The 26,097-nt window shown below is 35.8% G+C and overlaps 1 protein-coding gene and 1 long non-coding RNA gene across 15 annotated transcripts in view; one reads left to right on the top strand and one right to left on the bottom strand.

Annotated features, from left to right (window-relative positions):
* The window catches only part of LOC134475110 (histone demethylase UTY-like), a 322,941-nt gene extending 301,046 nt beyond the window's left edge, over positions 1 to 21,895 (bottom strand). For 9 of the 14 annotated variants that reach the window (XM_063244493.1, XM_063244500.1, XM_063244496.1 and 6 more), the window contains exons 1-2: positions 21,418 to 21,894; positions 21,150 to 21,213 (exon numbers count right to left, since the gene is read on the bottom strand). In XM_063244493.1, coding sequence (XP_063100563.1) covers positions 21,150 to 21,213; positions 21,418 to 21,572 — 219 coding nt within the window. In that variant the 5' untranslated portion in view covers positions 21,573 to 21,894. Of the gene's footprint in view, positions 1 to 21,149; positions 21,214 to 21,417 lie in introns of all 14 variants that reach the window. The other 5 variants (XR_010046059.1, XR_010046060.1, XM_063244489.1 and 2 more) reach the window with 2 other exon arrangements.
* A 68-nt stretch (positions 21,896 to 21,963) lies between these two features.
* Positions 21,964 to 22,728, top strand: LOC134475113 (uncharacterized). The gene is made up of 2 exons (XR_010046061.1): positions 21,964 to 22,076; positions 22,319 to 22,728. It is a non-coding gene; the product is annotated as an uncharacterized LOC134475113 (long non-coding RNA).
* Positions 22,729 to 26,097: the final 3,369 nt, after the last annotated feature.

Here is a 26,097-nt window from a genome sequence, read left to right as displayed (position 1 = left end):
AGGTAACTATCTTAAATATGTATGTACCAAACTCCAGAGCATCCAGCTATATAAAACAACTATTAACAGAAATGAAAATTCAACTTATCAGTAACACAATTGTAACAGGAGACCTTAATACGCCATTGACACCAAGGGACAGATCAACCTGACAGAAAATGAGCAAAGAAATAACAGAACTGAATGGATTTGATAGACATATACAGAATGTTCCACCCAACAACATCAGAACACACATTCTTCTCAGCAGTACATGGATCCTTCTCTAAAATAGAGCATATATTAGCTCACAGAACATATTTAAACAAATGCAAAAGAGTTGAAATCATCCCTTGCATGTTATCAGACCAGAGCGCTCTGAAATTAGAAATTAATGATAAAAGATACTGCAAAAATCCCACAAACACATGGAAACTGAATAACACACTCTTGAGTAATCAGTGGGTCACAGAAGAAATTAAACAATACCTAAAAGAAAATAAAAATGCAGATACAACTTACCAGCATCTGTGGGATGCAATGAAAGCTGTCCTCAGAGGAAAATGTATTGCAATGAGTTCCCACATCAGGAAAACAGAACGAATACAAATAAATAACTTGATGCTACACCTCAAACAGCTAGAAAAAGAAGAGCAAGTCAAGCCTATCATCAAAAGAAGAGAGGAAATTATAAAAATCAGAGCAGAAATCAAAGCAGTAGAGACTAAGAAAACAATCCAAAGAATCAACGAATCAAAGAGTTGGTTCTTTGAAAGAATAAATAAAATCGATAAGCCCCTAGCCAACCTTATTTTAAAAAGGGAAGAAAAAGCTCAAATTCATGCAATAAGAAATGAAAAAGGTAAAATCACTACAGACTCTACAGAAATGCAGAAGATCATCACCTATTTCAAAAACCTCTACTCTCAAAGGTTTGATAACACAGAAGAAATAGATTCTTAGAAACATATGAAGGGCCGAAGCTAGATCAAGAGGATGTAAAACTGCTGAATAACCCAATCTCTGCTAATGAAATTGAAAATGTAATTAAGTCCTTACCTACAAAGAAGAGCCCAGGCCCAGATGGATTCACTGCAGAGTTCTACAAGAAATACAAAGAAGACCGAATCCCGACACTCCTCAAATTATTCAATGAAATTGAAAGGGAAGCAATCCTTCCTAAGTCATTCTTGGAAGCAAATATTACTCTAGTACTGAAACCTGAGAAAGACCCAACTAAAAAAGACAACTACAGACCGATCTCCCTAATGAACACAGATGCAAAAATCCTCAATAAAATATTGGCAATTAGGATGCAGCAAATGATCAAGAAGATTATACACCATGACCAAGTGGGATTCATCCCAGGAATGCAAGGATCGTTCAACATATGTAAATCAATACATGCAATCCACCATATCAATAAAGCCAAAAGTAAGAATCACATGATCATTACTATAGATGCAGAAAAAGCCTTCGATAAGGTCCAACATTCATTCATGATAAGAACTTTACAGAAAATTGGAATAGATGGTCTCTACCTCAATATAATATAGGCCATCTACGACAAATCAACAGCCAGCATCATACTAAATGGCCAAAAATTGAAAGCTTTTACTTTAAAATCAGGCACAAGACAAGGATGTCCTTTATCACCACTCCTATTTAATATAGTACTAGATGTACTAGCCAGAGCAATTAGACAAGAGAGAAATAAAAGGGGTAAAGATAGGAAAAGAAGAAGTTAAATTATCATGGTTTGCAGATGACATGATACTCTACATAGAAGACCCCTTAAACTCCATTGAAAGACTCTTAGATATAATAAATAAATTCAGTAATGTGGCTGGATACAAAACCAATACTCAGGAATCAATAGAATTCCTATACACTGACAACAAAATCACAGAGAGGGAAATAAGAGAAACCACACTCTTCACATTAGCAAGCAAAAGAATGAAATATTTAGGAATTACTCTTACGAAAGAAGTGAAAGACCTATACAGGGAAAATTATAATACACTGAAAAAAGAAATTGAAGACGATCTCAGAAAATGGAAAGACATCCCTTGCTCATGGATGGGAAGAACAAACATTGTGAAAACGGCCATTCTCCCAAAACTGTTATACAGATTCAATGCAATCCCAATAAAAATACCATCAACATACCTTATAAATCTAGAGAAATCATTCCTAAAATTCATCTAAAACCAGAAGAGACCTAGAATAGCAAAGGCAATTCTAAGCAGCAAAGGCAAGGCAGGAGGCATCACAATCCCTGACTTGAAGTTATACTACAAAGCAACAGTAGTAAAATCAATATGGTACTGGAATCAAAACAGAGCCGAAGATCAATGGAATAGATTACAAGACAAAACCACAACTACAAACACACTCAACCACCTTATCTTTGATAAAGGAGCCAAGCAGGTTCACTGGAAGAATGACAGTATCTTTAATAAATGGTGCTGAAAAAGCTGGCTCTCCATATGTCAAAAACTACAATTAAGGGGCTGGGGAATTAGCTCAGCAGCATAAGCGCCTGCCTTGAAAGCAGGCAGTTGTGAGTTCGATCCCCGGTACCGATACAAAAGGAAAAAGACAAAAAAAAAAAAAAAAAAGAAAGAAAAGAAAACTACAACTAGACCCATGCCTATCACCGTGTACTAAAATAAAAGCTAAATGGGTCAAAGATCTAAATATTAAAACAGAAACACTAAATCTATTGGAAGACAATTTGGGTAGAAACCTTCAAGACATAGGGGTAGGTAGAGAATTCATGAACAAGACTCAAACAACATGGGAAATACTTCCCAGAATCAATAATTGGGACCACTTCTTATTAAAAAGTTTCTGCATGTCAATAGAAATCTCCAGCATAATGAAAAAAAACCCCACAAACTGGGAAAAGATTTTAGTGAATTCTCTCTCAGATAAGGAACTCTTGTCTAAAACATATAAAGAATTAAAAAAAAACTCAGACCCCCAAAATTCAAAGATCCAATCCAAAAATGGGCATCTGAGATGAATACACAATTCTCAGATGAACAAATACAAATGGCAAATAAATACATGAAAAAATGTTCATCATCATTGGTCATTAGAGAAATGCAAATTAAAACCACACTGAGATACCATCTCACTCCTGAAAGAATGGCCAGGATCAAGAAAACCAACAACAACAAATGCTGGAGAGGCTGTGGGGAAAAAGGAACTCTCCTACACTGTTGGTGGGAATGTAGACTGGTACAACTTTTGTGGACGTCAGTCTGGAGATTTCTCAAAAAGCTGGGATTGGAAGTCCCATTTATTCCAGCTATTCCACTTCTACGCATATTCCCAGAAGATCTGAAAGCATCATACCACAGTGATATATGTGCACCTATGTTTATAGCAGCACAATTTGTAATCACCAGATCTTGGAAACAACCCAAGTGTCCATCAACTTGAGGAAAGCATAAAAAAGTTGTGGTATTTCTATACAACGGAGTATTACTCAGATATAAAGAAGGATCACATTGAGATAATTATCAATAAATGGGCACAGCTTGAGACCATACTCTCAAAATAAATCAATCTCGCATGTGCGAATACTGAATAGTTTCCCTAATGTAAGTAATGATTCAAATATATAAAAGTATGTGGTAATCATGATTCCTCATTATGTGGCCTTGAAGCTTTATAAAGTTTTCACTTATTAATTGGAAAGGCTTTATTCTGGGCTTCTTGATATGGAAATATTTGAAGCTATAGTATTTGAAATTATATTCAAATATTTCAAGGAAAAAGACACTATGGTAACTACTATTAAGTCGGGTTATTCGGTGGTGAAGCACTATGTTGCTGAAACAGTCATGCTTTGACCTGTATTGTTATGTTATATCCTCTTTTATCTCAATCTCTCCCTTATTCATTAAAAAAATTATTTAGTTATTTTTTATGTTTTTTTAATTAAGGGGAAAAATTTTTTAAATTAGCAGGATATATTATAGTAACTTTTTTTTTATTTCCTATTAACTTGTTTTGAAGTCCTGTAGTACTCCCACTATCTTGTTTTGACTGATTAGACTCTGTTCCATTCTGTATGATAGTATCAAGTTTGAGGGTATAGGCAACTACTTTGAAGGCAATAAGATTCACTAAGATGCCCAATCTGGTTTGACTATTATCTCCTTTGGAAGTCCTGTAATGTTTACAATGTTTAAGTTTTATTGGTCTTGTTCTCTACTGTTTTGTTCAACTTTATAATACCTAATGAGATAGACAATTCTTTTTAAGGAAACAAGAGGCATTATGGTAACCATTGTTGATAACCTTGTACTCTGTTTTTACATCATGTACTATGTCTATCCTTGGTTTTGACTGACAGCTTTGTTTTGCCATATTTGACTTTATTCTCTTCAAAAAAAAAAGTAATAAGAACTAAGGAGTAATAAAACCCAAAATGTGTAAATTTTGTTGTGAAAAAGAGAGGGAAAAAAAGTGCTCTAAAGGATACAACTGCAAGTGTGTTTAGGGGTGTTAAAAGGCTGACCATATTAATGTTTTTGGTTGGATCATTGAACACAACTGTTTGCAGTCTCTCTGTTTGAATGTTCACTTTGTATGCTTTGATACTGTGACTTGAGCAACTATCTCTTAGATGATAATGTGTTATCTATTAACTGGTGATTTCTTACTCTTTTTTTTGCAGTTCTGTATTACTTGTACCCTTACAATGCTTTGTTTTGTTTTGTTTTTATCTCTTTTTCCTTTTAAATAAAATTTAAAAAATAATAATAATCAACTAATAATAATTACCCAAAAGAAAGCAAACAAAGAGAAAAAAAGATGACCCATATAAAACTAAACTCATATAGTATCAATAATTATATTAAACATCACTGTATTAACAACAGAGACTGTCAGAATTTTTGTTAAACACAAATTTAGGTTGACAGGAGGGTAGGAGAATGAGAAAAATAAAAGAAGTTATGTCATTTATAGGTACAGAGTCCCCATGATGATGTGATCATATATGCACCTAAAATGTGTCCCCAAAACCATCTTCTTAAACAAATATTATACATATATGGGCTGGCATGGTGGCACATGCAGGTAATTGCAGCACGTGGCAGGCAGAAACAGGAGGATCACTGTGGGTTCAAGACTATACAGAGTTTAAAGCCAGCCTGGACTTGTATAGTGACACCATATCTCAAAAACACAAAAAAAGAACTCCAGCCAGATGTGCACATGGGGCCATGCTAGATCCAAGTCCTTCCTGCCACTCCTACGGTCTCTGCAGACCACTTTGTTCGACCTGGGAACTCCAGCCAGAGGCCCGCAAAGGGCCGGACTAGACTGGGCCCCTCGTGACACTCCTGCCATCTCCACAGACTGCCTCCTGGGATCCAGGAACTGTGCACAGGCCAAGACCAGGCCCCTCCCATGTTCCACAGTCCTGGCCACCCACCTCAGGACCTAGGAACTCCAACCTGTGATGCACACCCTCGCAGTTACCTGATGCCTTCGGGGAAACCCCCATCTCCTGGAACTAGCATTGCTGTTGATCTTCAGATCCCACACCTCCCCCCAAGAACCTTGGACTTCAATGGGTTAACCATGCAGTATCGAGGGAAGACTCTATAGGAACTCAGCAGGGTTCCATCAGTAAGGTGAGTTTGCCCCTAAAATAGGAATAGAGTTTGCACCTTCAGTGGGTAAAGGGGAGCAATACAAAAGCTCCCTCCAGAAGTAGGCTTGGCAAGTGGGTGGCTGAGTCCTTCCTCCACACAGAAAATATCACCATAGCTTGAGGAGGGAGCCAACAAGGCATTCCCCCAACCTAGAGAAAATTAAAGGGGCCTGGGGACATTCAGAGACACAGAAGGTCCAGACAAGACAAACACTATAAACAGGGAGACCTGTAACTCTGAACAACCTAAAGACATATTAAGAGCAGCTGTGGATTTCCATCAGTACTCCTAGGCTTGTAAGCCTAAGAAGAACACAGGACTCACCCAACAGGCCCCACCGCGGGAATTCAGGTGTCTGGTCCACCTCTTCATTGTGAGCCCAGCAACTGGACAAACATCACCTTTACATTAGGATCCCAAAATACACACTAACAACAGTTGACACTAATGGGATTGAAGGAACAAATATTAACCGGAAAGGGAAAATGGCAAAATGAAAAAGCAAAATGCAATCTCAAATATCTAGTTCACCAGGAATAAGTAAAGAAGACACTGAAATAGAGGATTTCAAAAGTAACACACCAGAAGATTCTAAAAAGATAGTCAGTGAAATAAAAAACAATCCCATGAGGCTACAGGGGAAATCAAATTAGAAGTAATCTCTCATGTAAAAACAGAAATAACCTTAGTAAAGAAGTTGCTCAGCACAGCTGAAGAAGAAATACATAAAAAAGTACAGGAGCATGGGAAACCGATTGGAACCTTGAATGAACAATATAAAAAACAAGCACAATTCATAAAACAAACACAAAGAGACATCCAAGAAACAAAAAACTCTATGGGAAGATGGTAAAACCATTTAAATGAAGCTGAGGACTAGAATTTCGGACCATGACGACCAATACGCAATTAACAATCATGAATGGATAGAACTTTAAAAAATAATAAAGCAGCATGAAATGACAATCCAGCAGCTCCAAGATGATGCTAAGAGAAACAATATAAGACTAATAGGCATTGGTGAAGATGCATTAGTCAATGCAAATAACATAACTAAAATATTCACAGGCGCAATAGCAGAAAATTCCCCAAATATGGGGGAAAAAACCCGATATGCAGATAAGTGAGGCATATAGAAAACCAAACAGCCACAACCAACATAAATCTACACTCAGACATATAATAATTAGAATCCCAGACATATGACATAAAAACAGAATAGTAAAAGCTGTTAGAGAAAACATACAACTTACCTAGCAAGCAAAGACCATTAGAATCACAGCAGACTTTTCAGCACAAACCATGAAGTCAAGACAAGCTTGGAGTGAGGTATTTCAAGTCCTAAAAGAAAACAGCCTTCACCTAAACTGATATACTCAAAAAACCTTTCATTCAACTTTAATCAAAAAACAAGATACTTCCCTGACAAAGAACAACTGAAGAAATTCATGTCCATCAAACCAACCCTAGACACAGTGTTGAAAGAAATGTTAGATAGAGATAAAAATGACCACAACCTCCAGAACCACAACCAAAACAACCACCAGGTAGGACAAGCAATTAAACAAAAGGGAAAAGCAGAAAGCAAACAACTGAAACATAACATGGCAAAGTTGAGCCAGCACATCTCAGTTATATCTATAAGGTAAATGGCTTCAATTCACCTATCAAAGAAAATACAAGGACAGAATGGATCAAGAAACATGATCGCACAATATGCTCTATACAAGAAACACATCTGACTCTAAAAAAGAAACTCACAGATTAAAAGTCAATGATGCAAAACAGTATTCCATACAACAGGAACCCAGAAAAAAGCAAGGGTAACTATCCTACTTGCAGACAATGTAAATTTCAAACCTAAAATGATTAACAGAGATAAAGAAGGTCACTACATACTCATTAGCGGAAAAATTCTAGAGGAAGAACTAACAATTATAAACATATATGCACCAAATACAGGGGCACCCAACTATATAAGACAAATACTAATGGACATGAAAAACCAACTACACAAGAACACAATTATAACAGGGGACCTTAACACCCCACTGTCACAAAGAGATAGATCAATTAGACAGCAAAGAAATAATAGAACTGAATCATACATGTGAGCAATTAGACTTAGTAGATGTCTACAGAGGTGTCCCACCCAACCACATCAGAACACACATTCTTCTCAGCTGTGTATGGGGCATTCTCCAAAACAAACCATATATATATATATATTGTCTTTTTTCTTTTTATCAGTACCGGGGATGGAACTCACAACTGCCTGCTTGCAAGGCATGCACTTATGCTGCTGAGCTAACTCCCCAGCCCCAACAAACCATATATTACCCCATAAAATATTCTCCTTTTTTTAATCGGTACTGGGGATCGAACTCACGATTGCCTGCTTGCTAGGTAGGTGCTTGGGCCACTGAGCTAAATCCCCAGCCTCCCATAAAATATTCATAAGTAACTGCAAAGGTATGGAAACTATCTTATGTGTAATATCTGACCATAGCACACTGAAATTGGAAATTGACAGCAAAAGAAATTGCAAAACCTGCATCAATACATGGAAATTAAATAACAACCTTCTGAATAACCAGTGGGTCACAGATGAAATTACAGAAGAAACAAAGCAGTACCTACAACTCTATGAAAAGGTAAAAACAACATGCTGCAATCTGTAGGATGCAATGAAAGTTGTCTTAAGAGGGAAATCTATAGCAATAAATTGTCATGTCAAGAAAACAGAATGAGCACAAATAACCTCATGCTTCATCTCAACCTTCTAAGAAAAGACAAGCAAGTTAAACCCAAAGCTCATAGAAGAGAGAAAATTGTGAAAAGCAGAGCAGAAATCAATGCAATTGAAACTTAAAAAAAAAAAAAAAAATACAAAGAATTACTGAATCAAAAAGCTGATTTTTTGATAGAATAAACAAAATTAATAAACCGCTAGCTAATCTTATCAAGAAAAAGGAGGAAAAAACCCATATTCACGTAAAAAGGAATAAAAAGGGGATATTACTATAGATCCCATGGAAATTCAAAAGATCATGAATACTTACTTCAAAAATCTTTACTCAGAGTGGAAAACAGAGGAAATGGACACATTTCTAGAAATGTATGAACCAAAGCTCAACCAAGAAGATATAGTAATTTTGAATAACTCAATATCTGCTATTGAAATTAAAAATGTAATGAAAAACTTGCCAACAAAGAAAAGCCCAGGTCCTGATAAATTCACAGCTTATTTCTACAAGAAATTTAAAGAAGATCTAATGTCAATACTCATTAAACTCTTCAATGAAATTGAAAAGGAATCAATCTTCCCTAAATCATTCCTGGAGGCAAGTATTACTCTGATACCAAAACCAGAGAAAGACCCAACCAAAAAGGAAAACTATAGGTCAATTTCATTTTAAAATATTAATGCAAAGATTCTCAATAAAATACTGGCAAAGAGTACAGCAAAGCATCACCAACAAGTGGGATTCACTCCAGGAATGCAGGGATGATTTAACATATGCAAATCAATAAATGTAATACACCACATTAACAGAGCCAAAACCAAAAACCACATGATCGTCTCTAATAGATGCAAAAAAAGCTTCTGAAAAAGTCCAACACTTGTGTAGAATAAAAGCTTTAGAAACTCACAATATACGGTGTTTACCTCAATCTCAAAAAGGCCACCTATGACAAACCAACAGCCAACATTATACTAAATGGACAAAAACTGAAAGCTTTCATTCAAAAATCAGGAGCAAGACAAGGATGTCCACTATCACCACTCCTATTCAATATAGTTCTAGAAATACTAGCCAGGGTAATCAGACAAGAGAGAGAAATAAAAAGAAAGATAGGAAAGGAAGAAGTTAATTATCACTATTTGTAGATGACCCAAAAAACTCCATCAAAAGACTACTAGAAGTAATAAAGTCAGCAGTGTAACTGGATACAAAGTCAACACTCAAAAATCAGTAGCATTCCTGTTCACAAAATACTCCAAAAGAGAAATTATGGAAATATCACCTTTCAAAATAGCATCTAAAAAATGAAAAACTTAGGAATCAACCTAAGAATGTAAGAGCTATATGCTGAAAATTATGCTATACCTAAAAAAGAGATTGAAGAGGATATTAGAAAATGAAAGGATATTCCTTGCTCTTGGCTACGAAGAACCAATGTTATGAAAATGGCTATACTCCCAAAACTCTTATACAGATTTAATGCAATCTCAATCAAAATACCATTAACATAACTCACAGATCTGGAGAAAACACTCCTAAAATTCATTTGGAAACAGAAGAAATCTAGAATAGCAAAGGCAATTCTGGGCAACAAAGACAAGGCAGGAGGCTTCTCAATTCATGACTTGAAACCATACTACAAAGCCAAAGTGATAAAATCAGCATGGTACTGGCAAAGAAATAGACCTGAGGATGATTGGAACAGATCAGAAGATGCAAAAACAACTACAGACACACTCAGCCACCTGATATTTGACAAAGGGGCTAAACATATTCAGTGGAAAAAGGATAGCCTCTTTAATAAATTGTGTTGGGAAAACTGGCTTCCACATGCCAAAGACTAAAACCTAGATCCATGTCTATCACCATACACAAAACTAAAGTCTAAATAGATCAAAGACCTAATAATCAAAACAGAAACATTAATTTTACTGGAAGACAAGATAGGCAGAAATCTTAGAGATTATAGGGGTAGGCAGAGAATTCATGAACAAAACACAAACTGCTGGGAAACACTTCAAAGAATCAACAACTGGGATCTCACATTATTGAAAAGTTTCTGCACTTCAAAAGAAATCACCAACAGGGTGAAATGGATTATTACTCAGGTATAAAAAAGGATGATCTTGAGGTCTTCACAGATAAACGGAGACAATGAGACTATCCTCATAAGTGAAGTGAATACGAATCCTATTTATAAATATCACATTGTGTCTCTATTGTAAAAAGTAATAAGAAATGTAGGAGTAATAAAACCCAAAATGTGTAACTGCTATTGTAAAAAAGAGAGAAAAGGAAACTACTTTAAAGGATATAACTGCATGCATGTTTAAGGGTGGATAGATTGATAAGCACATTACACATTAAGTTTTTGTTGATAGCTAAATAGAACTGTTTGCAGTCTCACTGTTTGAATGTCCACTTGGTATGCTTTAATTTTGTAAGTTGAACAACTATTTCTAAAGAGGACAATATGTAATTTATCAACTAGTGATTTCTTACTGGGTTTTTTGTTTGTTTGTTTGTTTTTTGTTTTGTTTTGTTTTGTTTGACATTCTGTATTATTTCTACTTTTTTGTTTTGCTTTTTCTCTCTTTAAATAAAATTTTTTGAAAAAGAAGATACTACTAATGCCAGTAACCAAAATGAAAAGTGGATTCAACAGTACTGCATGACAAAAAAATTTGACCTAAAATTAACAGGAATTAATGAAAAAAATCAGAAAATAGCAGAAACAGCATTTAAAAACCTGTTTATAGAAATAATTTTAACCTGGGCTTGGTGGCACAGTTCTGTAATCCCAGCATTCAAGAGGCTGAGACAGAAAAATCATTTACAAGTTCAGCACCAGCCTGAGCTACATAGGGAGCCCAGGCCAGCCTGAACTGCATAGTGAGACCCTGTTTCAAAATGACAAAAAAAGTAGGGGGCTGGGGACTTAGCTCAGGGGCACAAGCATCTGCCTGGGAAGACAGTGAAAATTTTCTCTTAAAGATGAAGGAGAAAAAAATCCAAATAGAGAAAAAAAAGATAAATGGTATCTTGGAATATATGTTTGACCAGACAACACATGAAGAATATGAGTCCTGTAAATTATTTGGAGAAATTATCCAGTTTCTAGGGTAACAAAATGCGGCAAATGATAAAGACAAAGTCAAGCAAAAACCATTCATAGAGCCATAAAGACAGAAAAAGAAACTACTTTACAAAATTTTCCTTGTATTCAGGTACTTCAGAAAAAAATAGAGAAGAAAACTGCTTGGACTCACTCATAAGGAATGTGCCATTTATTATACAGATATGCCAGCTGAAGAGTGTGATCTTCTGCTCAAAACACAGATTTCACTATATTCTATCCAACCATACGAGAACTGATTTTCTTTCCAGAGTGTACAGAAAAAGCTTACATTAAGGAAGATCTTGATCTTTGTATTCATTAAAAAGACATCAGCCTTGGGGACTGGGGATTTAGCTCAGCGGCATAAGCACCTGCCTTGAAAGCAGGCGGTCGTGAGTTCGATCCCCGGTACCGGTAAAAATGAAAAAGACAAAAAAAAAAAAAAAAAAAGACATCAGCCTTACAACACAGTGCCTTCCCCAAAAGGCAAGAAGCAAAAAATACAGAGACTAAAGCAGAAACAGAAGGACAGAGAACAATTTTTTTCCCTTTAGTTGTTTATAAAGGTAGTATTATACATTGATTTTTCTGTTTAAAAGCCATATTTAACACAAAAAGAAATTCAGATACTACAAATAAAGGATAAAAAACAATATTCCATGCAATAATAATGGGAAAAGAAGAGTAGCTATCCTATTTTCAAAATAGGATTTTCAAAACGGATCATAGCAGACAAAAATCACTGCACACTTGTTAAAGGAACAATTTAAAAGGAAGAGATAATATTATATATAGAAAGATATTATATATTATAGTATATCTCTCTAAATAAAGCCAGATAGATACTAGGTAGGTAGGTAGGTAGGTAGGTAGGTAGGTAGGTAGGTAGATAGATAGATAGATAGATAGATAGATAGATAGATAGATAGATAGATAGACAGAGATAGACAGACACACACAGAGACAGACTGACCCATCGAGTGACCAACCGAGCAAGCGACCGACCGACCGACCAAACACCAGCACACTCAACTTCATAGAACAAATACCACTGAACATAAAAGATCAGATAGCCAGGGATACTGGAGCACATCTGTAATCTCAACACATGGGGGAAGCTGAGGCAGGTGAATCACTGTGTGTTTAAGGGCAACCTGGGCTACATAAATGAGTTGAAGGCCAACCTGTACTACACAATTACATTAAGGACCTCTACACTGCACTACCATAAATAGATAAACTGGACAAAAAAAATAACAAATACCAGAGTTGGTTCTGAAATGGTAGATGTTTCTAGCCGTGGATACCCACATCAGAAAAACAGAGAAAGACCAAATACATAATCCAGTGGGACATGTTAAGGTCCTATAAAAACAAGAACAATCCAAATCCAAAGCTACTATAGGAAGGAAATTATAAAGAAAATTTATAAATAAAATTTCAAAGCAGAAACTAATATAATTGGGATATATAATATAATACAAAAAAGAAACACAAAAGACCAATAAATAAATGAAATAACTATTCAAAAAACAAATAAAATGAACAACTCCTTAGCCAATATTACCAAAAAAGAAAAAATGACCCAAATCAATGTAATTAGAAATGAAAACAATATGGGCACCACTGAAATCCAAATCAGTATGTACTTTAAAAACCTACATTCTAATCAATTGGAGAATCTAGAAAAACAGACTCCTAGTTATGCACAAATTACCAAAACTAAGGCCAAGAAGACAATTTTAAAAATCCTGGAATCACTGAAATTGAAGCTTTAATTTAAGAAAGAAAGAAGGAAAAGGAAATAAAAGAAAGGCCAACGGCAACTCTTTCAGGATCACTTCTATCTCTCAGGAGCTAGTCCTATTCCTCATTCCTGTTCCTCAATAAAGTTTCCTACTTTAAAAAAAAAAAAAGGAAAGTAAAAAAAGCCTACAACTCAATAGATTCACCACTAATTCTGCAAGAACTTTGGCAAGAAAGATCTAATGATAATCTTCAACTCTTTAGCGAAATCAAAAGTGAAAAATTACTTCCAAAAACTTGATTTTGGGAATCTACCATTACCCTGATTTCAAAAACAAAAAAAAAGAAAACTTAAGGTCAATCTTTTCAATAAACTTGAACGAAAAAAATCTTCAACAAGATATTGAAGTATAATAACAACATAAACAGATGCAAGGATAAAAATCCATCTCAAAAGATGTGGAGGGAGGTTTTGCCAAAATCTAGCATCCATTCATGATTAAAAGACCTAAAGAAAGCAACAGTTTACCTGAACCTGGCAAACCCAATCACACCAAAACTACAGCCAACAAATTAAACAGGAAAAGCTAAAGCTTTTGCTACAAAATCAGAATCTCTTAAAACAAAAATGTCCAAGAATATCGAGAAACAAGAATACCACCAATCCTGTTCAGTACAGTACTCAAAATACTAGGCAGACAATTAAGCAAGAAAAACACAGAAGGGTACATACAGGAAAGGAAAAATCAAATTATTATTATTCACAGATGAGACGATCCTTTACACAGACAATCCCAAAGAGTCCACCATGACTCCTAAAATAATCAGTTCAGTAATGCAGCATTAAGACAGCTAAATGAAATAAAAATTAATATATAGAGGGGGATTGGGCCCTCAAGGAAGTCTGCAGAAAAAAACTAAAGGAATCATACATGTAGGTGGAGGCAAAAGAGCCAGGCCTCAGGATTGAGACACAATAACCAGGCCAGCAAGATAAAACAGCAATTTCAGATTAAACTGTAATTAACACAACCTAGCAGGCACAGACAGACATCATACAGTACAGATAGGTGGGTGACCAGAACACCTAGGCCCATATATGCCCCTCCCTTCCCAAAAGTGCCTGTTCTTTCTCTGAACTCTAGCTATACAGCTTATTTTTCTGCTGGATCAATTAGTTAAGCAGTTATACTGTACTTCTACCCCGAGAGTCTGAATGTATTTTGTGCACTCACATTGCACAATCATCTTGTACCCACACTGTGACATTGCTATAACTCTTACCATGCACTGACAAAGGGCTCAGTAAACACCCACGCAATACCCCTCTTGGAAACCAGGAGCTATTCTCCTTATTTCCAACAAAACTCTACTACTTTCTTCCTTTGTTTTGTGTCTTTATTCCTGTTCACTAGCAGGACATAAAATTAATACACAAAAACCAACAGCATTCTTGCATACCAATAACGAATTTACCAAGAAAGAAATTAGGAAAACAATACTCTTCATAATTGCATGAAGAAAAATTAAATACTTGCAAAGGAATTTACCTAACCAAGTAAGTGAAAGTCTTGTACAGTGAAAACACAATACTCTCAAAAAAGAAGACAAGACATTATAAAGTGGAAGGATCCTCTCCTTATAAGTAGGCAAAATCAGAGCAGTGAAAATGCTCATGGTTCTAAAACTGATATACACATTTAATGCAATCTGAATTAAAATGCCCACATCATACTCACAGAATTACAGAAAACAACCTAAAATTTATATAGAACTGAAGTTGGGCAGAGGTGGTACACACCTGTAATGCCAGCACTCAGGAGGCTGAGGCAGGAGCACTGTTGAAAGTTCAAGACCAGCCTTGACCACAAAATAAGCTCAGGCCAGCCTGAACTGCATAACAAGACCTAGTCTCTGGGACTGAAGGTTTAGCTCAGCGGCATAAGCACCTGCCTTGCAAGCAGGCAGTCGTGAGTTCGATCCCCAGTTCCGATAAAAAGGAAAAAGACAAAAAAAAAAAAAAAAAAGACCCAGTCTCAAACACACACATAAGAGGAAATATCTCACTCTAAGTTAAAAGAGGAAAGGTTTATTTAAGCTAACAGTCTGAAGAGGCACCAGGAAGACTGTCCATTATCTACACCCAGAACTAGGTCCAATCAATCAATTGGTAAACTAATTCAGTAATCGCATATCCATAATCCCACAATCACACACTTAAACCCAGCATCACACACTCTAAATTCAGCCACCCTTGAAAAGCCCCACCTATGACTTCATGAAGCTTTGGGGGGACATCCAAACATAAGTCATAACAGATCTCCTTTTTGCAAGTAGTGCTGGGAAAACTGGCTATCTGCATGCAGAAGACTCTTACCATATGCTAACCTAAATCAAGATGGATTAAATCTCTAAATGTTAAAACAGAAAACAGTTTGTTAGTAGATAAAATAAATAAAACTGAAGATATAGGCACAGAATACAAACTGCATAGGAAGAAAAGCAAGAATCAACAAAATGGGATGATATCAAACTTTAAAACTGTCAGTAAGTAGACAGACGTTGAACTCAATTTGAGTGCTATTCAGTAAATTACTTCACATGGACAAAATAAGCAAGAAGCGCTTGTCAAATACGATTTTCTAAAAATCAATTATAGGCCATGGAGTTAACTCAGTGGCATAAGCACCTGCCTGGCAGGCACGAGGTCATCAGCTCAATCCCTGTACCAGCCCCCAAAAATCAATTATTAAAATGTTTTTTTAATTCCTCAAACTGCACTATAATTTAAACATGAGTAAATTGTATTATTAACTTCGAAGTCTTTAAGAAGATATATTAATTTTTAAATTTCTGACTAATTTATCTATGTGATAAATACTTATAATCTCAGCTACTCTTGGATAATGAAACGTAAGAATTTCAAATTCAAAGCCAGCCAGGACAATTTAGGATATCATGTTTCAAAATAAAATTTAAAAGAGATATAGCTCAAAGATCCTTGCATTCAATTTGCAGTGCCAAAAGAAAGGGAAGGAATGAGCTGAAGATTTGGCTCAGCAGGGCAGGTGCCTGTCAGGCAAGCATGAAAAAAACAAACAAAAAAAAGGAAGTGGAGGAAAGAACTTGGGATAGAAAGGAGAGAGAAAAAGATGATTTACGGTTTTTTGTTTGTTTGTTTTTTGTTTTTGTTTTTTTTTTGGGGGGGGGTGGTACTGGGGATCTCACGATTTGCGCTTGCCAGGCAGGTGCTTATACTACTGAGCTAAACCCCCAGCATATCTTATTTTTAAATATTTGCTTTTTTTGTTTGTTTGGTTTTTTTTGGTAGCAGGGATCGCACTCAAAATTGCTTGCCAGGCAAATATGTGCACTACTCAAATAAACTCCCAGCCCTGCATTTTTTTTTTTTTTAAGACAGGGTTTCACTATGGCCTTGATTTCAGTTTGTAGCCCAGCCTGGCTTCCAATTTACAGCATTCTTCCTGCTGCAGCCTCCCAAGTGCTGAGATTACAGGTATACACCACCAAGCTTGAAATATTTATCATTAATTTGTATTTTCATCTAAAAGTCATAACATTATAATGCAAATATGAATGTCATACATATTTTCACTGTATAGAATTTTAAAAGGGTAATTATAATGTTATAACTATTATAAGAATCTACATACAAGTTTTGTGCTTTTTTTAATAAAAAAGCTTTTTAAAAAAATCAAATCAGGGGCTGGAGGCTTAGCTCAGCGGCATAAGCGCCTGCCTTGGAAGCAGGCAGCCGTGAGTTCGATCCCCGGTACTGATAAAAAGGAAAAAAACCAAAAAAAAAAAAAAAAAAAAATCAAATCAGGGCTGGGGTATAGCTCAGCAGCACAAGAACCTGCAGAGCAAGCACAAGGCCCTAAATTCCTGGTACCCACTCCACCACACCCCGCAGTCTCAGAGAAAACGATTACTGGAATTAAAGTATCCTTCAAGGGATAAAACCTTTTTTTTTTTTTTTTTTTTTTTTTTTGTAGTAGGGACAGAACTCACAACTCCATGCTTGCAAAGCAGGCACCTGTGCTGCTGAGCTGAATCCCTGGCCAGATAATGCATTTTTAATGTCTAGAATAACTATGAAGAGACTTTCATTATGTATTTTAAAGCCTAAAAGTTTGTAAGTCAATACTTACATTCCTAAAACATTTAAGTCAAATTTATACAGACAATACAAAACTGAATATAAGAGGCATGATGGATGGCACATTCATGTAAACCCAGCAACTAGGAAACTAAGGCAGGAGGATCACTGCGAGTTTGAAAACAGCCTGGGGTACAAAGTGAGCCCAAGGCTAGCCTGAACTGAACAGCAAGACCCGTCTCAAAAGGGGGCGGGGGGGGGGGGGATTAGTAATGCAGACAAATCTTAAAAATTTTTTTAAATTCTTATAAATGCAAGGCAACTTTCTGCGAAAGTGGCAAGGTCTTATTACAAATAGTGCAGAGAAAAACTGTCTTGCAGAAGCATCTGAAAAATTAAGGCTAAAATATGAGGGTGCCTACTTAAGCATGTACAAGACTTAAATATATTAATTTATTGAAAAAACAGATAAATTTTAAGAGTTAATCCCAGCTACCATTAAGTAAAAACTGACCTCATCTTAGAAGAAAAAAGCCAAATTATTTTTAAAACTACCACAGGATAAAAATTCTAAAACCACCCAGGAATATTGCCACACGGCATAAGCTTGGCTACAGCAAGGTTGAGAGTCTGATTTCCAGTACAAAGAAAAAAAATTCTAAAACCAGTGTTGTCCAGTGCTCAACCAAACAAAAGCTGTTTCCTCTAGCATTGCTTTTAAACTTCCTTGACCATGGGGCTGGGGTACCGATAAAAAGAAAAAAGACAAAAAAAAACTTCCTTTACCAGAACTCCAGTTTATTCCTTCTAGCATCTAAATCAAATGCAAAGCTTAAAAACATATTGACTTAAAACTTTTTTAAACTTTCCAGGTAAGTATTTCACTGCTGAGATTCACAGGCAGCAATAGAAAATTACATTAAACAATGGAATACTATTCAGCTTTAAAAAGAAACAATTACTATATTCTGCAACATGAATAAAATTAAATTATAATAAACAAAAAAGCAACCCAACCACCACCCACAGAAAAAAATACAAACTGAAAGATCCCATTTTTTAAATCCAAGGAATGGAAACAATCTAAAACATCAAAAAGCAAACAGTATGAAGAGGTGAAAAACAAACTGAAAGTGTTTCAAAAGGCAAAATGTAAGAACTTTCTTAGATATACTAAGGGTTTCTTGTATACCTATGTCAAAAATTAAATATTATTTATACTAAAAAAACATAAGCAACTTTATTCTCAATCAGTGATATCACAAAAAGAAAAAATTTTTTAAACAAAAGGGGGATGGTCATAGTAAAGCACGCCTATCTATATTCCAGCACTTGGGAGGAGAGTCACAAATTCAAGGACGCCCTGAACTATTCAGTGACATCCTGTCTCAAAAATAAATAAATACATAAATAAATGACACAGACTTTTTTTTCCTTTTTGGTCTTTTTGACACAAGGTCTTGCTATGCAGTTCAGGCACAGTTGAGATCACTTTGTAGCCCAAGACTAATCTCAAACTTGCAATGATTCTCCTGCCTCAGACTCCCAAATACTGGGATTACGGATGTGCACCACCTTTCCTGACTTTTGCAAAGCTAATAATTATTATTGCCTATGTTGTATCATAGCTGGTCACTATTTTGCCAAAGAACTTGTTCACAGAGAAATTTTCACTTACATACAGTCTGATTTATTAGTCAGGTGGATTTACTGAAAAAATTATTGCAATATAGTTTTCTGGTCATTATCTGTGACTAAAACAGTAAAATAAACTACAGCTAAAATAATTTAGTGACTGTCTAGGTAGTGCACATTCCTAGTGGTCAGAAAGCTAAGGCAACAAAATTGTGAGTTCAAAGGCACTCTGGACAAAACTGGCAAAACACTCCATCTCAAAAAAAAGTGTGTTAAGCATGATTGCTCACTCCCATAATCCAAGCTCTCAAGCGGCTAGGGAAGAACTGCCTGGCCAGGCTACACAGTGAGTTCATGGACAACCAGACATGATGAGACCCTGTCTCAAACAAAACAAACAAAAAACTTAAGTGACTATACCAAAGTAAATGCAAATAAAAATCATGCAAATTGTCTTCATTAAAAAAAAAGTGACACATATAAACAGTGGAATACTATTCAAACATAAAATGCACTAACAAAGGTGGAACTGCGATCATGAAGTGCAGTAAGTCAGACACAGAAATATAGTATCACACAATCTCACTCATGTAAATTCCAACAAAATTAAATTTCCTAAGAAATGAGACTGGAATATTGGTTACCAGAAAAGCCTGTAACAGAAGGAGGAATAAGAATGTGTTGATCAAATGATACTAAATTACAACTGGCTAGGTGCAGAAAGCACAGCACAGTAATAACAGAAAACAATAATATGTATCTCAAAAGTAGAAAAACAAGACTTTGAAACTTTAAGGTTGATCTCTGAGGAGATATTTAGCCTTGTTTTAAAACTGCCCTATATATGTAATGAAATTACATACCATTCAATTTGTATAGCTTTTATGTTTTTATGTATTTTGTTTAAATCTTCAACTTCATAAAATTAGCAGCTTAAAGTACAGCTCAGAGTTATAGAACTTGCTTACTCTATGGACCTTGGACTTGATCACCAGCATCAATGAATAAAATCTCAAAAAAAATTATTTAAGAAACATTGACTTAAACTAGAAAAAATATGTAATAAACGTAATGGATTTAGCATTACATGATCCTACTTCATATACCAAGTGATATAAGATAAAAATATAAATAATTTTAATTACATATTTAATAGGGTGATAACAGAAACAGGTTCTATCATCTTTATGCAATTGTTTATTAGCAAGTTACCAACTGAATTACAATTAATAAACCAGCTTTAAAAATGTATTCAATTTTTAAATAATAGGCAAACATCTATTTTTTAAGTTGTAAGCAATAATATTTATTATACACCATGAAGTTCTTTAAAATCAACCGACTAAGATTTCTCTATCTATATCTCCTCCCTCCACCAAAGATCCCTCCTTTATTTCTCCTCCCACTATTTCCCGCCATCTTGGTTGATAGAAGCAGCCATTAACTAAATGACAGTGCCAACTTTTTCAGTCACACAAACAAGAAAACCTCTCCCATATCTCTTCAAATAGTCAGGAAACAAGATTCCAAAGAGAAAATAAGCCCACGCATTCATAAATAGCATTTGTAGAACTGTTTCTGTGATTGTTAAATCCAAACCAAAGAAGTAAACACTTAAAACTTCATGTCAAATACACACTGATCAGTATATATAGATGAAGCAATCAATACAAGCTCTCCATTGCAGTAAAGGATGCAACTTAGTTTTTCTGAGATGTAAGACAGCCTAGGTTAAAATTAAACATCACAACCGGATGTTAAAGAGTGGGAAGAAAATAATTGAGGGCAGGCAAGTCGTTAACTCTGAAAGCTATTCATTTCACTGTGATACAAAAATTTAAGGATTGTCGCCCTGAACAAAAATCCCTAAAAAAAAAAACAGACACCATGCAACTCTGGTGATACAAAGGTGTCTCAAGTTACAGGGAAGCATTTGGCAAAGTGGTAAGCGAGATGTTCTGCAGCAAGAAAGTGAAGGTAAGATATACTCAGAATGGCCTTTGAGCATTGTTGGCGACCACAAAAAACGCTAGCCCAATAGTGGAGTCGCAAGTCCTGGGAACAAACATCAAGAAGCGATACCAAAAATGACAAAGTAAGCTGTTAGACCCGCATTGCTGCCGTACCTTGTCCAGTAGAGTCTTCGTCCTGACGCCATCTTCGTGACGCTCCAGAAACCCAAACAGGGTGCTGCGGGGAGAAACACAAGCGGCCTGTTAACGCTAGCGAAAAGTCACTGACTTGTCCCTTCCCAAGTCGAAGAACCCGAAAGCGACGATTACTTGATAGGCGCCAAGGCGACACAACCTCCAATTGCCACCAGACAAGCAGCTTTCCTAGAGAGTGACGCCAATCGGTTTAAAGCCAAAAACTGCTTGTGACCGCGGACCGTACCTGTCCAGTTCACGGAGAGCCTCTCTGTCCTCGACTGTCAAGCTAAGAGATTCGCCTTCACCCTGGCCTTTCGCTTTTTCCGCCGCCATTTTCTTTTCCTCATTACCGAAGGCAGTAGCAGCGGCAGTAGCGAGCGACAATCCGCAGGATTTCATGAAAACGCAATAAATTTACAACTTCTACGTCGATACTCACTGAACACCAACACAGCTCTAAATGATATACTTAATCGCAGTTTGAGACTAAAACATCAACTTTATCACCGCCACGAAGTTGGTCGCGAAAAACTCCGAAGACGAAACCCAGTTAAAGAAGGGTTGCGAAATTCGACTTATCAGGTTACATCTTTGAGTAGACGGTGAAGGGAGGAAAACCGAAGCCAGCAATCCTGAACAGTCAGGAATGATTTCTTAGAATTACAAACTTAGCCCGCAAAAGTTGAAATAGTGTCACAGAGTCAACCCTACGGAACTGCCGTAACCTCTCCTCATAGCCAGTTAGATGCACCAATGGAAAAGCCCACTTTTTTCACATGACTTTTGTTGACTTACGTCAGCGGTGGTGCCACTAAACTTGCTAGCTGCCCAAATTGTGTTTCTTCATAACAGTAGGTACACGGAACCGAAGACCTGGCAGTTGTATGGGTATTTAGTAGACTGGTAAGATTTTGAAGAAAATGTGAACAGCCTTTAAATTCCGCTGAACTTAAGTAGAGAAGACTATAGAACGGTCAGGTTGGCACACTTCGTAGCTACGGAGGCCTCGCGGGGGGAAGGGTGCAGTGTACAGAACTACTTCCGGCAACTCCAACCGAGGGGAAGTGAGCTTTTCTTTGACCTGCCGGGGACGCGCGGGAGATCCTAGAGTAAATTTCCAGTGGTTCTCTGCTTTGTATATGCAGAATATTGCGAGTGTCAAGAGGATCGCATTGCGGGAAAGGACCTTAACGTTTCACCCTCAGAAGATTGACACTTTGAGGAGGAAGAGCAGAATACGGGTCTTGGCGAGAAGTAATTGCTGGCTCTAAATCTTGTCAGCACATTTTATTGGACCTGTGTTCGAGGCTACGCCACTCAGCCTTATCACAATGTGTTAATTCCCTCGGACCTTATCCAAAAAATACTATTGCCAATAGGATCTAGTTCTTGACTATAAATCTATACCTCCGACATTGTGTTAGCGCTTTTTTTTTTTAATTCTATTACCAAGCCAAATTGTACTCCTAATGTTATAGTCCCTTAGATTCTCTGAAACATCTTTTCGGTTTCCTTTCTTTATTCCATTATAATTAAATGACTTAAGAGATCTGAATTGCAACTAGCCATGTTAATTATACATTAATTATAACAGATAGTGAACTGTGATACAGCTGTCGCTTGGCACATAAACACATTTACATAAGATGACATACAAAATCTAAAATATAGTATTTTTCACAGTAAAGCTCACCAGTTTCATTCCAGATAGGTTACCTCATTTTGGAGGTACTCATTACAAGGTGATACACCAACAGAATTTCTTACAGATAATTTAGAAGTTTCAGTCAAACCCACAGTGCTTCTTTCAAGGAATGTACCTAAAAAAGGAACACTGATCTAAATTTAAAATGTAAAACTAAACTAGGCATACTAGAGCATGCCTATAACCCAGCACTTAGAAGGCTGAGGCAGGAGGATCAGTGTAAATTCTGCTATTCAAGATCATATTGAGCTTCCCAGTGATTTCAAAGCCAGCCTAATTATGTAACTAGACCTTATCTCAAACAACAAAACAAGCTGGAACTGCCTATAACCCCAACATTTGGGAGACTGAGGCAGAAGGGTCCCTGTGACTTTGAGGTCAGCTTGGGTTACATAGTGAGTTCAAGGCCACCTGAATTACAAAGTCACACCCTGTCTCAAAAGTAAATAAAAAGGTAAAACAAAAAAGATAATTGATCTGAAAAGACAATTTCCCAAAAAAAGATACAAATAGTAAAAGATGATGCAAAGATGCTCAGTATCATACATCATTAGTGAAATGGAAATAAAATAACAATACCACTTATAGCTATTAGAATAACTGAAAATTTTAAAACAAGATTTTGGTGAACATGCAGGATGACAGAACAGGAACTTTGGTTCATTGCTAGTGGAATATGAAGCTAAATAATGATGAAGATCTTGCTACTAAGTATATAGTCAGTTGGTGGAACAATTTAAGTTCATACAAACATATGAACATTTACTGTATAGCAATTTAAATCACTAAGAATTAAAGTCAACCAAGTTGTCCTAAGACTAATCAATGAACCCAGTAAATGTTAACTCTTTTTAAATAAATCCTTGTGAAAAGACAGCATAGTATACAATTCCATATGTATGATATTTGAAAATGACAAAATTCTATATATCAGAAACCAGAGTTTGAGGCCAGGGACAGCACAAGGTCATAAGTTTGATCCTCAGTACCAAAAAAAAAAAAAAAAAAAAAAAAAAAAGAAGAAGAAAAAGAAATAAAGAAACCAGAGTTTGAAGCAGAAAATAATTAAATAGATAAAATTTGGGGGAAGTGAAAGTACTCTAGTTTTACATTGAAATCATTTTTGTCAAAATATATTTTATTCATATTTTATTAAATAAATAGCCTTAATATCTATACACACACACACACACACACACACACACACACACACACTAACATACACAGGATGACCTGGGTAGCCCGCATAAGAAGGCATATCATCACAAAAGAGTATAGCTACACCATATATGTAGCCTCAGAGCTACAACCTTGGGGAAATGGGAAAGGAGGGTGCTGACTTTAGTAGTTTTAAAACTAAATGAAATTTATTAAAATATTAGCAAAAGAGACTACAAATAGCCTGCATATTGTTAATAAAAGTATTTCCTAGTGAAACTTTGTTGAGAGATTTTTGAACACTGATTTAATTTTACATGGTCTCATCAGACTTTACGTTCATGATTCAATTTGGGCTATACTGAATGTGTCAAGAAATTTGTCTGACTCTTTTAGGATATTTAAATTCATGGTTCCTGGTCATAGTTAAGAGAACTGGAGGCACAGTGTCAGCGATACTGAAGAGAGCCAAACAAATTCAGCATTGCATAGCATACAATTTATTAGGGGATCTTACAGAAACATGGCCATGGATGGCATAAAAACCATTGGATCTTTGCAGTTGGGATCTTAAAGAAAAAGTGATCACATAATATTGAAGAATAAGGTACAACCCTTAAACCACAACCTTATTGTTAAGTTTCACATATGGCTAATGGCTTTATCTACTTATTGTTTTCTGAGTAATTATATGGAGAAAAACCTCCCAGCATTACCCCCAGGAAATCAGAGTTGTTATAAGTCAAAGTGGCTATAGTAATGTCAAGTTATATCCATATAATTGTTCATGGTTGTCACAGTTTTTTGCATTTCTATACTTTATGTTTTAGTGTCCTTTTCTTTATACAGTCCCAACTCTCTTTCCAGTGCAGAGAATATGCTGAATTGATCCTGCATCAGTAGTTTTTTTAATTTAGCTGATAAACTGTAAAGTGTGAGATGTGCAGGTCTCCTAATACCAAAACCATACTATGTCCAGCCATCCTGTCTCTAGGCTCTGTCAGTCACCATCACCGGCACTATGCTCCAATACTTCTTAAAGACATCTGAGTATAAAATTTCTAAATTTCCTTAAATAATTAAATAATTATTGATAGTTATTTGACAACAATGTTCATAGTATCCTCCGGAGGAAAGCCTGAAGATGAAGGATGGGGAATATGTAGACTGAAAATTGAGAAAGTCATTAAGTCCTGAAAAGATACACAACTTGAGCAGAACTGAACATTAACTTCTCTCATTTCTGTCTATCTGTATTATCAAGTAGATTTGTTGGTTTTCATAGTATGAATAAATTCATTGAGAAAACAAAAAATATTTGCATGGAACCTTATGAATTTATTAACAGTTTTGAATAGCAACAGGTTTATTCCAATAAGATAAACCATCCTAGATACCTTTTTAATAAGCCTTTGCTTTCACATATATAAAAGGATTTTCCCCCTTTGATTATTATAAGAGGTCTCTAATTGATGAACTGTCGAAAAAGTTCTTTATGTAGTTTAACCATAAAAATCCTAGAAATACTTTCTATATTTATGTTGAAGAATGCTATTCTCTCAGCTATCAAACTTTTCCTCAAATAGTCTATTCTGGTATCTATAAGTATAATGAGCCTGGTATGGTGTGCATGTCTGTAATCCTAGCACTTGGAAGCCTGAGGCAGATAGATCCTTGCAAGTTCAAGACCAACCTGGGATACAAAGTAAGCTCAAGGTTACGCTATACTGCCTTTGAGACCCTGTCTCAAAAAGAAAAACAACCAAACAAAAAAAGTTTACTTTTCTGCATTGTTTCTGGTTTGTTTGTTTGTTTGTTTGTGTTTTGAGATATTTTGGGGTTTGGTTTTGTTTTTGTTTTGTTGTACCAAGAATATCAAACTCAGGGCCTTGTACTTACCTGGCAGATGTTGCACCTCTGAACTACATCTCCAGGCCCTTTTATACATTTTTTTATACATTTTTATTATTTTACATATTTGTTATATACAATGATTATGTTCATAATGGAAATTTTGAACTCATACCTATTTATATCTTTGGGTTTGTTCTGTTTGAGACA

Source organism: Cavia porcellus, unplaced genomic scaffold (assembly GCF_034190915.1).
Source record: "Cavia porcellus strain 051 isolate PalLab524CR breed Dunkin Hartley unplaced genomic scaffold, mCavPor4.1 scaffold_61, whole genome shotgun sequence".
Taxonomy (NCBI): Eukaryota; Metazoa; Chordata; class Mammalia; order Rodentia; family Caviidae; genus Cavia; species Cavia porcellus.
Note: the sequence above shows the minus strand (reverse complement) of the source record. Positions and strands in the feature narration are given on the sequence as shown.